This window comes from Pholcus phalangioides, unplaced genomic scaffold (assembly GCF_987345545.1).
Source record: "Pholcus phalangioides strain wild (caught in Gottingen) unplaced genomic scaffold, Ppha-v1.0 ptg000039l_1, whole genome shotgun sequence".
Lineage (NCBI taxonomy): Eukaryota > Metazoa > Arthropoda > Arachnida > Araneae > Pholcidae > Pholcus > Pholcus phalangioides.
Window position 1 is genome coordinate 2,164,163 of NW_028301625.1, and position 17,128 is coordinate 2,181,290.

Consider the following 17,128-nt stretch of genomic DNA (forward strand, 5'->3'; position numbering starts at 1 on the left):
CTTGCAGCTTTATACAGAAGGGTGCAAAAGTAATCCGTGGACAATTTTAAAGATGTCTGATTTAAACGCATGACAGAAACTGACGGTTAATCGAAGTTTTACTGTACTTTCCTTTTTTATAAAAGAAATATTTTAACGACTTAGAAATTCAATTCGGCCTACATAATTCGCTCAGAACTTGATTTTTTGCAGATGAAGTTTCATTCGGGGGCGTATTTTTAATGGGTGGTGGTGGTTACTCCGGGTCTTTCTTAGCAGAGACGGACTTCAGGCTCTCTCCGTCTAAAGCACTACTAGTTTTGCCGCCCCTTTGAGATGCTCTTATATTTCATACTTAATTTTTTCCCCCGAAAATTCATGCCCCCTCCTCCAGTTTACAATTTAAAAAAATGAAAGCCATCCCTTTACTTATAGAAACGTCCTCTCCACTTGTCAATACAAGATTCATCGAAAGGCTGGTGAATTTTCTTCCTTGTAACCAGTCTTTCGATGAATCTTGCATCCCTTTACTGCTTGTTCTTCTGAATATGGTTTTGAATATTGTTTTATACACACAATCATAACATAAATGAGATGCCGTAAAAATTTTTAAGTTATAGTTCTTAGATTTACACATGACAATTTGTATCGATATCATTCAACAAGATAATTATGTTAATCAAGTTAATTGTGTTGCAAAATTACAATTAAAAGCCATGATGCAATATGTAAATCAGTGTTTCCCAACGTGGGCAATATCGCCTCTCAAAAAACTCTTGCTTTCTCGATTTCTCTTAGGGCTAATAACATTATATATTTCGAGTACGTTCGGTAAATTTGGCAGGATTATGAAGTGACGTAGTCAATTTTTAAGATCGCTGTGCTGGTCAAGTGGCCAGAGTGACGGACTTACATTGCGAGGACCCGGGTTCAAACAGCACCTCCTAGAGATAGAAGGTCTCCGCACACTGCTTGTGAAGTCAGTAAATAGTCCATTTTCCTTGAGAATATTCACGGAAAAAATTACCTGCTCTCCTCGTTGTGCGGAAAAGAAATAATCGGGCTCAGAATTGGCAATTTCTATGCCCCACATCCAATCACTATGCGGTATTTGTAAGCCAATCAGGAAGATTCTACGCCAAAATAAGAAGAAACGAAATAGGATGCTGTTGTTTCAAAATGTAGCAAACTTTTGCTAGGTAATCTGAATGACGTTTATGGCAACCTGTGCGGAGGCCTTCTATCGCTAGGAGAAGCCACATTGGTAGTCGGCTGAAGTTGGCTTTCTAAGGTTCCCGAATGCGAACCAATCTCCCCGTTAAAAGTCTCGCTACAGAGAGCAACAGGCCTACAATAGTAAATATTCAAACATCACACTTCACTCAGAATTTGTAATATAGATGACACCACTAAAAATTCACACAACACTATATACTCTCTCAAACTGTTAGGTACACACTCAAACTTCCGGCACAACTCAATCGGTAGTAAATTGCTCTTGCCGATAGACAGGAGTTGTGCTCGGTTTGAAAGAAAGTCAGTCAATTTTTAAAGCATTATAACTTCATAATTATTGATCAAATCATAAAACTGAAAACACTTTTACCATATTTAGTTTTTCACAAAGAATCACATGTGTAATTATTTGACTGTCGATAGTATCCACCCTGTGTATAATTGAATGTGTGTGTATAATAAATCGAAGATTAAAAACCATGATTTCATGTATTTCTTCGAAACAATCTTGTACTGTTCCTAAATTTCGCTAGTACTTTTTAGTTCTTAATATATTTTAGTGTGTTCGCGCGGTAATGCCATGAATTCTTATACAATTGCCTGTAAAATGTAGTAGATAGCAACGCGTGTACATGATAAATGGAAAGTTTTCTGTAATGGAAAATTCTAAGTGGATTGAAATAACCACGTTCTCGGAGAAAAGTTTCAGATTCTGTGCTTTTCGCAATTTTGATCGATAACATCGATTAATTAAAAGGATTAATTAATTAAAATTAAAAGGAATTAGAAGTGGTTGTTTCAGTCGGTCGATTTTTATACCGACTTTATTGTAATGGTTACCAAAAATTTACCTACTCAATGTATTCAGTTAATTTGTATCGACTTTCTAGCATATACACACTTCACTGTTTTGATCATTTTTGTGTCTAATAAAAGTGATATGTGTTTATACCGGAATTAGGATATGAATACATGAACGAACGTGGGATCATATCACGTCAATTACATGATGGATTCTGATTCGTGGGAATTCACTATGTCACTGACATGACGTGGTCTGACGCCAGAGAGAATACACAAGAGTCCATTTATCCTGGAATAACTTGTGAATCGCTGATCCTAGAAGCATATTTCCAATTGGGAAAAACTACCCAATTAAGGGCAGTCAATCGGGTCCAACATGGTAAACACTTGAAGCATTTTTGCTTGAGATTGGGGGTAACTTGTTGAATTGGGTATAATCGTGGATGCAGGATAGGTCACAGAGGGTCATGGTGAACGGGAAATTTTCTGATTGGACAGGTGTCACAAGTGAAGTCCCTCAAGGAAGTCTCTTTGGTCCCATATGCTTATCGGTTTTAATCGATGAACTCGATCAAGGCATTGAGGGTATTGTTAGCGAATTCGCAGAAGATGTTAAATTAATAGTTGTAGTCGGGAATCCAAGCGATGGGGAGTTGCTCCCGGCCCACTTAAATATGATTGCAGCATGGACAAATGACTAAAGCATCATTTTCAGCTTTCATAAATGCATGGTTTCCCACTTTGTTCAATAAACCTACGTTTCATTTTATGAGGTGAATGGTAAAACTTATTCCAGGTGCAACAAAGATCACCGATTTGGGAATTCTCATTGACGAGGGGCTAAAGTTTTTTTTAGCATTGTTTCGTGGTGGTCAATAAAGCAAATACATACATGTACATAACAAAAAAGTTAGAAAAAAACAGCAAAAAAGTTTACAAAAGGAAAAAAAAGAGAAGACAAAAGAAAATCTTAAATCAATTACAATATATACAATCATGACATACAAGTGGATGACAGAAAAATAAAAGAGAGCGAGAAGAGTGTGGGGGGAGGGGGACTTCACAGCGCAAGAATCGCTTCGCAGGAGACATGTCTGCAATCAGTCCTAGTCTAAATTTGCAACATATCGTTGATGTCTTCCTGCCAGCCTGGCCGAGCGTCTTTTCTCCACAGCGATGATGCTGGGCCCCTCCTCATCTAAGTACGGTCCGATCATCTTAGCCTTGTCCGGGTTTTCTTGCAGAAATCTGATCAGTTTCCTTGTCGGCTCCGGTCTTTTTAATAAATTGGCCATCCATTTTGCTTCCCATGGCTTCCAATGGAGCTCTTAGATGGAACTCTTTGGTGTGTCGGCAAAATGTGGCGTAGTGGAGTTTTGTTCCAAGTTCACCACAGCTGCAGCGATTGTTGGGGATGGATTTGAACCTTCTGAGGTTAGCAAAGAATGGGCCGTGTCCAGTAGCAAACATAATCAGTTCTCTGCACCACTAGCTGTCCCATGTTTTAACGCGACGCAGGATCTTATGCGTAAACCTTCCCGAAGCCTCCCAGGCCATTTTCCAATTCATCATTATATCACCCCCATAGCCTGGCTTTGGCAGCGGATGCCGGCAAGCAGATTTCGTTTGCGAATACCTACAGAAAAATATAGACTTGGTTGAAGGAGTCAGAGCAGTAAATATTTTTGCCGCCCCCACAACTTTAAAATTCGATAATTTGATAACGGTGTTCTTTGTTCCTACATAATACTTGCGCCCCCCCTAAATTTTTCCACCCGGTGCAGTTGCCCCCGCTCCCTCTAGTTTCGGTCTTGGAAGGAGTGCAGAAGAGAGTCACCAGAACATTAGTGAGCGTCCAGTGCTTGAGCTATTAGAGAAACTGGATTCTTTCATTATGTTTTCTCTGAAACAACGTAGACGTTTGGGGAGATATGATTGGCGTATTTATATAAGATTTTCAATGGGGTTGATATAATGGATTACGGGATATTTCGTCATTCGAATGCTACGACTCGGATACACAAGTTTCTGTTGGTTATGGTTCATTCTAGGTTGTTGTCACAGGAATTTCTTTTCAACGGGATTGCAAATGCATGGAATAGCTTACGTTATGTTGTTGGGCGTTATTATTATGCTAGGGGTGACTCTGGCCGTACGACCGCGCGGGGCGCAAAATCCAATTCGAAAATGCAAAAACGTTTTTTGATCATTTTTTTGTAGGGGCGCGGTAGCCCGGTCGATAAGATGCTCGCCTAAAGTACCAAAGGATGTTTAGAGGTGTTGCGAGTTCGATACTCGGTTCGTCCTTGTCAGAAAACTTTCCTGACACTGGGGTACAACAAAAAACGATGACTTGACCGCAGCAAAAAATTGCTACCGCAGGGAGTCCCCCATCGAGGGGTTAGCGCACCAACCCCTCGACGAGTATAAAAAACAAGCCTGCTCTTCGGAATCGGCAATAAATTGTAGGTCCCGGTCTAATTAGCCCGCGTGTGCAGAAAATGACCGTAGTGTGACAAAAATGATCGATGACACGATTTTTTGAAAAAAGAAACGTGGTCGGATGCCCTCACGGGTAGAGATTTTTTCTCGAGTTGCCCTTGGTTGTGAATTGTCCCACTATAGACACTAATGGAAAATATAAGCTAAGTGGGATTAATCGAGAGGCTATCCATACTTGAATGAATAACAACCATATTTTTTATGGGCAGTGTATTATACAGTTTTTTAGCTTAATTTTATGAATTTTTCCAAACGTTGGGTTGCTGTATTTAGGCTGACAACCATATTTTTATAAGCTTTTTTCCACAATTGTATTTCTTTATTTTTATACATCGGGTATTTATATTTTCTTATCTTTGTACTTATTTTCCCAGCCGCTTTGTACTTATTTTCTCCAGGGAAGTGGGAGGTCTGCTCAAAATTGGAAACCTAAGCAGACATTGTTTTATTTACTTTTAGTGAAATAAATTGGTGGGACGTGTTTCAGAACAAAGGAGAAAAAAAATGAAAATATAGTGAGAGGAATGACAGATGTAGACTAAGGAGTCCTTGGCCTTCTTGTTGTTTGACAAAAGGGTTCCTGGAAGCTATTGAAAAATAGTGATTTAGATAAGCTTATGAGAAGAAGAGTAGACCTGGGCTGCAACTAGGAGGGAGTGTGCGGATCTTTTGCCTCGGGCTCCGGACCAGAGGGGGTGCAAATTTCACCCTTTAACCTATCCTTCAACATTATAGAGGCTCCAAAATATGTTCTTGCCCGGCTGAGCACGTGTCTAGTTGCGACCCTGGAGTAAACTCAACATTTCATTTACTTCTTTTTCTGATACAATATATGTATGAATAGCGCAAACTCTGTCACTCTGAACTTGCAAGATAATCATATATAAATGGAGTTTTATATTTCTCTCACTTGGGTATTCATTCTTTTAATCCAGTGGTTCTCAAACTTTTGTCACTCGCGGCTCCTTTGCCCAATTCATGTTCATATGTGGCTTTCCAGAATAGTTCATTTGGTATTTTCAGGTATAAAAAAACCACTTTCAAGTGTAAATAGGCACAAAAATAAATATATCCAGCTTGTCGCGACACCCCTGAAAAAGGTTGGTGATGCACACTCTGAGAAACACCATTTTAGTCTATGAAGGGAGAAAAAGTATTTGATATGTTTTTATAATTTTTTTTTGTGAAATTGAAATTCACTTAGGAGAAATAGGCACCAGTATAGGCTAAATTTTGATTGAGGGAGTCATTGCTTCCCTTTCTACCCCCCGGCATACTGCAATGCTTAAACTTTTAAAAGTTTCCTTTTTTTATCAACATCTTCTGGAATTTTAAATTTCATCAAATTAACTTTTTTCATATATTTTTGATAGCAATGGAAAAACAAAATGGATTCTTTAACATGGTGTAGTTACCTCTAGTAGGTAGTTGTTCAATGATTGATCATACTGTCTATGAGAATATTGATGAGCTACTTAGGCAACAGATCTCACGTTCAGAGTCGAATGGGAATTGGTGGGGATGAATGGGCAATTTGTCTCCCAAGAGCTTCACACATATATAGATGGAAATTGGGAGACTTGGATATGGTTACTCCCTTCATCAGATATCCTCACTTGTGAGGAATTTATCAACAAGCTGAGCTCTGTGAGGATGGTATGTGCATATAAACTGTGCGCCTATTGTGCCTCTAACCCAAGGTTTTCCAACTGGTGTGCCATGGAACCCTAGGGTTGCGCAAGAGCATTTTTGGTGTTCCACAGAATTAAAAGTGACGGAACCCCAAAAATCCTGGAACCCTGATAGCTTCAAAAATTTTCTTGTTACTGTTTCACTTGAAGTAATATATGAATAATTTTTATTTTTATTGAGAATGTGTACTTTAAAAAAATTTGGGATAATCAATCAGTAAGATACGAACAATATTCGTATTGGCTCCATTTTTTTCTTTCTTTCTATTCTCACACACAAGTCCTTCAAGCAACAACAGAGTCAAGAAGACTTCCTGGGAATTGGTATTTCTGAAACTCAAGACCACCCCCCCCCCCCCCCACCCCATGATTGATCCTTACTTATAAGAATTGTAAAGACTTGTAATAAAGACAAGTAAAAAATTACTTGTAAAGACTCTTGCTCCGCAGAGTGAATGCAGACTTTTCGGACATCCTGTATATTGAAGGAATTTTCAAAATTTGTTAAGGGTTCTGCAGAATAGCCTCATAATCATCAAGGGTTCCACGTGAGCTTTCACGTTAGAAACCCCTGCTCTAACCAGATGAATTAAGCTTCAGCTTTTAATATTTTGTCTCTGTACCTTCACCAGAGCATAGAGTCTGTGAAACTGTCTAACATGATGCATTCTCATGTCGGCACATTAAAAGTGATTGATCCCTTTTCTTGTTGTTCTAGGGAGGGGGTACAATAGGTTCTTGGTATTCTCTCCATATGATGAAAGTCAGTTTGTAAGCTGAATCTTGACTCATCACTGAGAATTACGGAGCTCCACTGTCTCCCGAGTTCAATTGCCATCTAGTCTGATAAAAAAAAGTGGGCACTCTTTCATCAGACTATTTAACTCACTCATTTTAAAAGTTTCAATTTTTATCGCATGTTTTTACTTATAATATGCCAAGTTTTCACCAAATTTCATGCAACTTGACAATGTATAAAAAAATATTGTACAGCAATTTGAAATGAAAACATTGAATAATAATTGAGATACGAGCATTTGAAGAAAATAATTTTTATTCATATGCACAAGATATATTTCATTTTCATGTCACTATTCTTCCAACAATTCTGTTGTATATTCTATATAACAGAATTTTTTATTTTCATTTGATAAAAATTTGTTGCATCAAGATTTTTTCCATGTTATTAAATTAAACATCACTAATGTTTGCAATTTTGATTAATTAAAAAAATATTAATCTCCAAACTTGAATTGGCAAAACATTTTTTGGATAAGAAAAATGTGAAAATATATATAAATTCAAAAATAATTATTGGGCAAAGAAAATGGCGCTTTTTAAATTCATGATAGCAATTACATCCATCTTGACACTTTTAGAGATTGTATTTCATTGGCTTAATCCTATTTTTTCTTTGCAAGTTATGAAGTATATTATACATAATAAGAGTTATTTATTTTTCATTACATTTCAGATTGCAAAAAAGCAGCAAAGCTTCCGCAGATGTAGATTATCCAGCATATGGTGTGACCGGCCCCAGCAAAGATTCTGGATCCCCTAATGGAGATCGTAAGCTTGCTCAGAGTGCGCAGATGTACCATTACCAGCATCAAAAGCAACAAATGATTGCTGTTGAAAAGTAAGGGTTCCCCAACCTTTCTACTGTTTTTTTTTCAATTCCAGCATTAGCTTTGAAGACTGAAATTCTGTCAAAAGATCACCCTTCAGGTGACTTTAGTAAAAAGACTGGAAAAAAAATGTTGATGTGATCTAAAAACACATAGGAATTTTTAAATAATGATTTAATCATTTTCAATTTCACAAATTCTTATGATATTGCTAATCAAATATATCTGAACATTCTTAATCTTAAAAAAAAACTAATGATGTTAATTATTTAGCACATTTGTTTTTCTTGGACTAATAAATTGAAATTTATAACAAAACAGCTTTCATTAGTATTTGTGGCAAGAGAAATGATTTTAAATTAAAGTTAATTTTTTTGACTAATTATAACTCCAATATTAGTAAGAAATTTTTGAAAAATTATATTTTCTTTCAACTTAGCAGAATTAAAAATATTTACAATATTACTGAGGATTATTTAAATGCACTAAATACATGACTTCAAGAAAAATATAATTGGCAACAGTTTTGTGTTCTCTGTGTTTTTTTCAAACCTCTACATCCAGGGCAACATTTAAGTTCTGGTGACAGCCTGATTGCTTTCAGAAAAGTTTTACTTTTGGCCAGTCTCTGCTTGTTCCACGCTGATGAAGAACCCAGAAATGACTATGAATATTCAGTTCATGACTTCAAAAATTGCTTCATAATTTCTTTTTTTCAGTTCTATATTAAATTTTTTTCTTTTGTGTTTTCTCTATCTGCCTTTGTGCTATGTTCCATTATGGCAGGCCTGAACAAATAGCAAAAAAATCTAGGCACCAGAAGAAATTTTTACACCACGAAAAAATTCCAAAATAAATAATTCTTTTGACTTTTTCAAGAGCATGGTGACCCTCTTTCATGTTTGCAGATATGCTGCTATAAATTCCAAGCATTTTGTGCTGCTCTCAGCTTGCAACTTAGTAACTACACAAAGAAAATATTAGGTGCCAAAACCAATTTTTTAGTCGCAATGGGGACCTGGCACCTATAATTTTTCCAGCCTAGCATTATAAATATATTTGTATTTTCGTCACATATAGGAATTAATATACACATTTTGGAACTTTGTGTCTGGTTATCAGTAGCAAGAGAAATTTTTTTTATTCCATTTACCTGAAAATAGAAAGGAGCAACCTCTACTATGAGCGATATCTACCTTTCTATTTCAGGCTACTGGGAAAACAAGTGCACACCAGCTTTTTATCCTGCACAAATTATTTAAATCCATCTAAATACAAGAATTCTATGAAATGAGTTAAATATTTTCATCTAGTGAAACATATAAACTATAATGATAACAATATATTTGAATGAATGACTTCATATGCATTGCCATCCATGGCCAATGTCATTATATATATACATACACATATACATGTATGAATAAAAAATGTATGAATGGTTCTCCACACTGTATTTACACATTGTTTCATTTCAAATTAAGCTTTCAACTTTCTAATTCTGTATTAAATGTTTTAGTGCCAGCTCGACTAAACACACTTCAGCTTCTGATGTTGATTCTGAAGAAGAAAATGAAGAAGGGGATTATACTGTCTATGAGTGTCCTGGATTAGCTCCGGTAGGTAGCAGCAATTGTATGGATTGAAATCTACATATATTTAGGCTACATTATAAGGCAGGGGTTATCAAACTGTATGTCGCAGCGAGACTGTCAAAGGTTTTTCAAAGAGACTTTTTGTTAAACTTCTCTGGGGAGCTGCGGATGAGCATTGATTAGAGAAAGGGGTGGCTCGGATGGAAAAGTTTGAGAACCCCTGCTATTAGGTATTAAAAACGCTAGACAAGAATGAAATTGTGTCCAATATGAAAATAGTTTTGACTTGCGAAATGGGAATATCACCATGAATAGTTTTATTGACTCTTGTTTTATATTATACCATATTATAATTGGGGGCAACTTGCTGATTTGTCAGAACCATGGTTGAGAGATAGGTCACAACAGGTTATGGTGAACAGGGAATTTTCTGATTGGACAGATGTGAAAAGTGGAGTCCCTTAAGAAAGTGTTCTTGGGCCCATACTTTTCACTTTTTATCGATAAACTCAATTAGGGAATTATTATCAATAGGATGATTATAGCAAGTTTTCTGATGACATGAAACTAATGGAGGGATTGGGAATCTAAGTGATAGGGAGTTTGCTCCAGACTAATTTGATTATGACTGCAACATGAGCATGACTTTCAGCATCGACAAGTGCATAGTTGATCATTTTGGTTCAAAGAACCTATGTTTCACTTTCGAGTTGCAGGGTGATATTATTCCTGATTCAACTAGGATCACTTATATGGGAATTCTTGTTGAAGGCTTAGGTTTTTTCAACACTGTTCAGTGGTATTCAAAAAAGTAAAGAGAATACTTGGTTTCATTCTTAAAAGTCTCTTTGCATTCTCCTAAAGTGATCCTTCTACTTTTTGGGGGCTTAGTTCATTCTGGATTGGAGTATGCCATAAGGTTTTGGAGACTCTATTTATAGAGGGACATAGAATCAGTCGAGGGGGTGCAGAGAAGAGCTACACATGTTCTTGTGGGCACACAGGGTTTGAGTTTTGAAGAGAGACTTGATTTTTTTTGAATATGTTTACATTGGAAGAATGCAGGTGGCAGAGGGGAATATGTGATTGAAGTGTTCAAAATTATTAGTGAGATGGATAGGATGGACGATGAGGATGACGGTGAGTTATTAATGCACTGTCAATTCATCTTGAACAAGGGAACACCTGTATAGATTGGTAAGGGACAACTCCAGGTGGTGGTGTCACAAGGAATTTTTCTCTGATAGGGCTGTGAATAAATGGAATAGTTCATACAAAAATTGGCACGTTTTTAAGACAAATAAAATTTAATTGGTTGAATGGTTGACGTGTTTTGGCTCTCCACTGGAGAGCCGTCAGCAGGACCTTGTGGTCAGAATTCACACAAATGAGTCGTGGAGGGGTGATGTTTATGTCTGGTGGTCCGGAGAGTTCGCCTTTGTATTTGCTGCTTCCGAGTGGTCTTTGGATGTGAATTGGGGCTCCATCTGTTGCAAAGTGTTGAAAATTCTGTCTCGACTGAGGTTAATAAAGCCTGTCCAAGCTGATGAAATAGGTGGCGTGTTTCTTCCATCATTAACGAGAAAATCCTGGCATGTTCTGATAAAGTATCCCTCGAGAAAATTCAGTTCGGAATTATGTGTTGCTTTTTTTAAAAACAGACGCTTTATCAAACTCAAAATTATGTGAAAGTTGCCAACAGTGTTGAGTAATAGCCAAACTATTTGTCTGTCCCTTTTCAACATACTTACGGTGTTCGAGAACTCAAATATTTAGATTTCTCCTAGTTTGGTCAATATACCCATTTTCACAATTCTTGCATGGGATGAAGTAGATACCAGATTCTTTGGAGGGTGAGATAAGAATCAAAAGATCCGATCCAGGCAAAGTTCTAATTTTTGTGATAATAAATGAAATAGCTTTCCCCCTAGTGTTGTGAATTCTACCACAATCAACACATTTAAAAAGAAATATGATGTTTATAATCGGATGAATAAAGAAGCTATCTGTATTTAGACAAGACAACTATAATTTTTTCTGGCAGTGTATTATATTTCATCATAGTTTTTAGTCTACTTTTAATGATAATTGCTCGGATTTTGGGTCACTGTATTTTAATTATATTGGTTGTCCATTTTTTTTTTGTGGGCAATCTTTTTCAGCCACTTCATTGGGCATTTTGCCTGCATTTGTATTTGTGTGTTAAATGTGCAGTTTCAGAGAAAACCACAGCCAATCCAGTTTTTTTTACGGATAAATTTGTACATAATATAATATAAATTTGCACACAAAATTATATAAGAAATCACTATTTTCGTTTTCAGGCACAGAAGCATCAAAATTTGCTGTTCATTGTAATTCATACACAATTGAACGCCAGTATAATGAATCAATTTATATTGGTGTATTGGGGTACAATTTTGTTATATCGGCTTCAGCGTATTATTTATGTTGGCTTACTGTTATTATTTGTAGCCTAATATTATTGCAATTAGGTGACCATCATTTCATTTCTGAGAGGCAGCTTTCAGCATGGTTTTTCATGTGAAGTTCACAACCTCCATACTCTTTCGGTGCATAAGTTTTTTGTCAAAGAGATAATGTATCGTGGAATCTGTTCTTTGAAAGTTACTGCTGAATGAGATATAATAATCAGTTGATTCAATTTTTATTAATTTCATGCTCTTCATTATTATGGCAGTCTTCTTATTTAGTATATTATTTTAGGTATTGAAGTTGTTATTCAAGTATGCTGTTATTAAAGTTTGAAAGACTGAAATTATTTTTTTAATTGTTCATTAGAACTGTTGTCTGTAACTTTAATAATATTTATATATACTGAACTGTAGTAATATTTTTTTACGTGATTAGTTTTTAATTTATTTATAGTTTTCTCTTTATACTTTTCAGACTGGCGAAATGGAAGTAAAAAATCCTCTATTCAATGATGACTCTACTCCCATGTCACCTCCGATTTTACCTTCTAAATCTGAGGAAATGCAGAGCAATTGAAATATGAAAACTAAAAGAAAGAGTCCCGTCTCTCTCTTCCCTGACTTTGGTGCATTTTATTGTCCTCTCACCCTCTCTTCCTGCAGTAGTAATCTTTGTTTGATGCAAAAAAATGTATGTCCATATATTCCATGCAAGAGACATTCACTGATATTCACTAATATTTCATGCCATCATGTAAAGTTTCTTCCAAAATGTAGATCCATCAAGATTTTCTTAATACAGTAGAAGTACTTATTACTTTTTTTATGCATCAGTTCTACAATTTTATGATGCATGAGTTCCAGCGCACATCCAACCAAAAATGAACTACATTCTCATTTACTGGCAGTACCATACTGTAGAATTTAATGAAATATTTGTTGCTTACAATTTCATATTCTTTAGTGTACCCTACCAGGGTATTCTATGGGTCCAGTGATTGGTATTTTGTTATATTAGTATAATGCGCTCTTTATATTTTAAGTTGTTAGCATTTATATCTAGTCTTTTTACAATCATTTCAGCTGAGGAACTGCTTATTTTGTGAAATATGTCCTCAATAATTTATTTTGTCTCTTCATTGCATAATTTATTATTATGTGCATTGAGGCCCTCCCACCTTTTTAATATGCTTGTTTTAATGAGCATAAAACACCTGTCATGTGACATTTTTATTGAAAATTTTGTATACATTAAATAAAATGTTTTCCAGTTTCAAATTTTTGTGATATGATTTAGACATTTTGTTTCTATAACTCATTCACAATGGTCAGAGCATCTGCTACCAGTACAACACATAGTTTAGAAGATCTTAAAATGTGTTCATAAAAAACTCACAGTAATTCATGTACAATTTTCTATAAGTTAGGTGGTTGACCACATAAAATATTTTATCTTTACATTTAATTTTTGGTATTAGATGAATGAAAATGTGTTAAAATTTTTCTCATAAATGAACATGAAATTTCAAGATTATATTTCAAAACCATTCAACATTGGTAGTGTTTATTTATTTATCTTTAATGTAGTAATATTTAAGTTTTTTGAAAAAGAAATATTGAAAAGTAATCACTACAGAGAATTAATCATTAAAATCTAGTAAAAAATATACTAAAAGTTATCATTTTTTATAATGTTTAAAAAATGTATAATAATGCATAAAAAATTGTATTTATCTCATGGTAGAAATTTTCTTTTATTTTCCTATTTTCTCCATTTTTAAAAGGACAGTTTGAATCTGAAGTAATAAAAATCTATGCTTTACCTAGATTCACTCCAATAATCTGAAGTTATCATAATTATTAGCTTTTTGATATTTTTAACTTATTGTTATTGTTAATGAAGAAGCCTGCACCACATAAAAAGGAAAATTTTTTCAGAAATTCTAATTAAATGAATTGAGTTAGTTGTCAAAGAGGATGGGAAATTTGTGTGAAGTATGAAAATACCAAAATGTATGCTTTAGCCCCCCAGGCTAAATTGTCAAACTTACAGTAAAAAGATAAGCATGTTTTGTGGTTTTATCAACCAGTAGAGTTTTTTCCTTTAATTTCAAAATGGCTAATTCTCCAAGTAATTTACTTGTTGATCAAGGGGAGTAGGCGGGACATGTTTTTAAAATTATGGAATGGAAAAACTTTTAGACCATGAAGATGAAAGGTGTATGTTGCAGTATAGTAGAATCAATGTCATCCCTGCATGAAATAAAGTTAAATTTCTTTGCTAATGTATGCTTTATTATTAAAGGTCCTGATTACCCAAAGGTATTTTAGGGAAATACAGTGCATATAAAGATTGTTATAACAAAATATATATATATCGCTGCTACATATATCATGTTCATTGCTACTTTTACGTTTTGTTAGCAATGCTTTGTTGTAGCATGTAAATATGCTTGTACTATAGCATTTATATGATTTAAATAAACCATGAATACTCGAGCTTATATTTAAATAAGAATTTGCTTCAATATAATCTGTAAACAGGCTTTCTTGGAAAAAACAAAAAGCAGCCTGTATTACTTTCCATCTGCTGCTTTAATATGTTTTGAATTGAAAAAATTAACTTAAACAAAATTGAAAGCTTATGTAATGACTTTTTCTTTCAGAAAAAAAATTGCTGCTGAATAAAATGTGAGTAAGAAATAGTTTTCAAAAGCAACACTACTACTATATTTTATTTATTATTTTCAAGAAATTTACTTTGTGGTTGTCTCAACTTATATTGAAAGAATTTGGGTTACATTTTCAAATTCAAGTACGAGTAAATCAGTTTTCATACTCTGAACACTTTTTTGTAATAATATGATCATGTTTTAAATTAGTTATTGGTTACACTAGAGATGGGTGAAGAATGAGGCAGAAGACTAAAGTATATCCTTTTATTTGTGTATGGTGTGATATTCATAAAGTATTCCAACTATAAAAAAACATTCCATTTACTCCAAATGATCATTCCAATGAAGTTCTTTTGTCCAATTACAAGCAACCTGTTTTACCAATGAAATCTTTTCTGTAGAGAAACTCTCCATTTTGCATAGATTTCTCAATGATTTATTAAGTAAAATGTGGATTTCTTGGGATATTGATTGTTTGAGTAAAGTATTAATGGTAAAAATACAGAATTGTTCTGCTTATTTTCTTAAGCATTAATGCTCAGAATATTTATTACAGGTAGATTCTAAAAAAATTGTTTAAGATATCAAAGCTATTTATAGAACAGTTCTTTTAAAGAATACTTACATTTTTTTTATTGGTTCCTGAGAGAGTGTAGAAATATATACCTTTTTTGAATACTTGTGTTTTAATGGTGTTTTTTTTTTCGAGTGAACAAAATATCCTTTCAATGAAATCAACTATCTATGAAAAATATGCTTTTTGATTTTGAAAATAATACAGAAGTAGGAATATTTTTTAGTTGTAAAAAATAATTTTAATAAAAATTATTTCTTGAAATATATACCAAGATTTCTTTTAAAAAATAATAATTTTAGAGCTTACAGTTTTTGTGCCAATACAGGATTTACTTTCATTTCACTGTTTTTTATTGATGGGTTGTGATAACAGAAAAAAATTTTTAACTTTATAAACTCATATAATAACAAACTTGAATAGGTTTGAAAATGGAATGATTTCAATCAACAGCATCATTTAGCAACTTTAAATCCATGACAGAACTGTGTGGGGAAACAGATGTTTTATATTTTGACTGCACTGTGTGATATAGAAAACCATTCCAATATTCAAAATATTATGGCTAAAAATACTCTTCTGATGAGTATACATAGTATAATGCAACTAAAGCACTCTTTTAGTGAGGTACTAAAAATTTGCAACCTTTTCAGAAAGGATTCGGAATTGCCTTGAAGTCATTTAGAAGCAGGAGCCAGAGGGTTTTACTGAACTTCATTAATGAAAATTATAGTTTGGACTGATATTACTAATCACAATACTACTAACAATGATAAAGTGCATTTGTTTCATTGCTGTTGAGATTTTTAATCATTTATCTTATCACGATCCAACTTGGAAAAACAAGACAAAGTGGTATTATTTAGAAGGGCAGTATGCTGTGAATTCTATTGTAGAGCAAACAACTTGTTGCTCCTCAATCCATTTTTGTATTATTTCTTGATAAGAAAAGAAAGGCTATTGATAAACTATTGGAAATAATTTTGTGCAAATAATAAATATAAAAAATCTGTTAGGTTAATGCATAATTGTTTATTGCTAATTATTTTCATTATGGTTGTTCATTGATTAGAGCATAGTTTCCCAAACTTTTTGTTCCATCGCCCCCAACTCAAGTGAACCCATAGGGTACTATGTTATACCCGTAGCCTCTATTGCGCCCTGGACCATTTCATTACCCACCAGAGGATGATATTGCCCACTTTGGGAAACACTGCATTTGAGCATAGAGGTACTTCAAGTTTCAAGCTTATTATATATGCATAGTGATTGAATATTTTGTAGTGTTAATCCTGGCACAAAGATTATTTATGCTTCACAAAAAATATTTACACTTCACAAAATAATCAGATAAATATATTCTTATTTGAGTGCTACTGATTTTCATGAAGCTGGTAACAGATGCTTGCATGTAATTTAAGTTATATACACTATCGTAATACATTTTTAGAATCTGTTTTTTTTTCAATGTTTTTTAAACAGATATTCATTGAAATTTGTTTGACCTATAGTATGAATTGCAAGTAATATTCATTCACTCTTATTTAATCACTCATAAATGTTGAGTATTTTTAAGCATTAAAACCTTTTTTTGATGGGCACTAGATTGCTGTCTTGAATATGCATGCCCCTGAAAAACACAGAACATGTTGATAAAAAAAGAGTGTAGCACACATGATATTGTCATAGAATAATCTAATGCTCTGTTGAAGAATGTTTTTTTTTTCACTGGTTTAAGCAGTTATAGCAGATATTTTGTTGTATGATTTTCTTAAATGTTTATTTTAAAAAGTGTATTATGTTAAGGCAAACAAATGAATTGTTGTCACCTATTAGTAATAGAATTTTTTACTGTTTTCTGCTCAACTCCATAATGGAATTTTCAAATGGTGATCTCATACATTCACTTACTATTGTTCTAAATATTGTTCATCATAATTGGTTTTCATGGTTATTCATTGGTTGAAATTCTGAAAACTAAATTTTTTACTGTAATTATAGATTATTGA

The 17,128-nt window shown here is 34.0% G+C and overlaps 1 protein-coding gene across 2 annotated transcripts in view; it reads left to right on the top strand.

Moving 5' to 3' along the window:
* Positions 1 to 13,145, top strand: part of LOC149065453 (uncharacterized) — a 115,398-nt gene extending 102,253 nt beyond the window's left edge. The window contains exons 5-7 of one of the 2 annotated variants that reach the window (XM_089253804.1): positions 7,687 to 7,851; positions 9,360 to 9,459; positions 12,346 to 13,145. In XM_089253804.1, coding sequence (XP_089109930.1) covers positions 7,687 to 7,851; positions 9,360 to 9,459; positions 12,346 to 12,447 — 367 coding nt within the window. In that variant the 3' untranslated portion in view covers positions 12,448 to 13,145. The remainder of the gene's footprint in view (positions 1 to 7,686; positions 7,852 to 9,359; positions 9,460 to 12,345) is intronic. The other variant, XM_089253803.1, reaches the window with a different exon arrangement.
* The last annotated feature ends 3,983 nt before the right edge of the window (positions 13,146 to 17,128 follow it).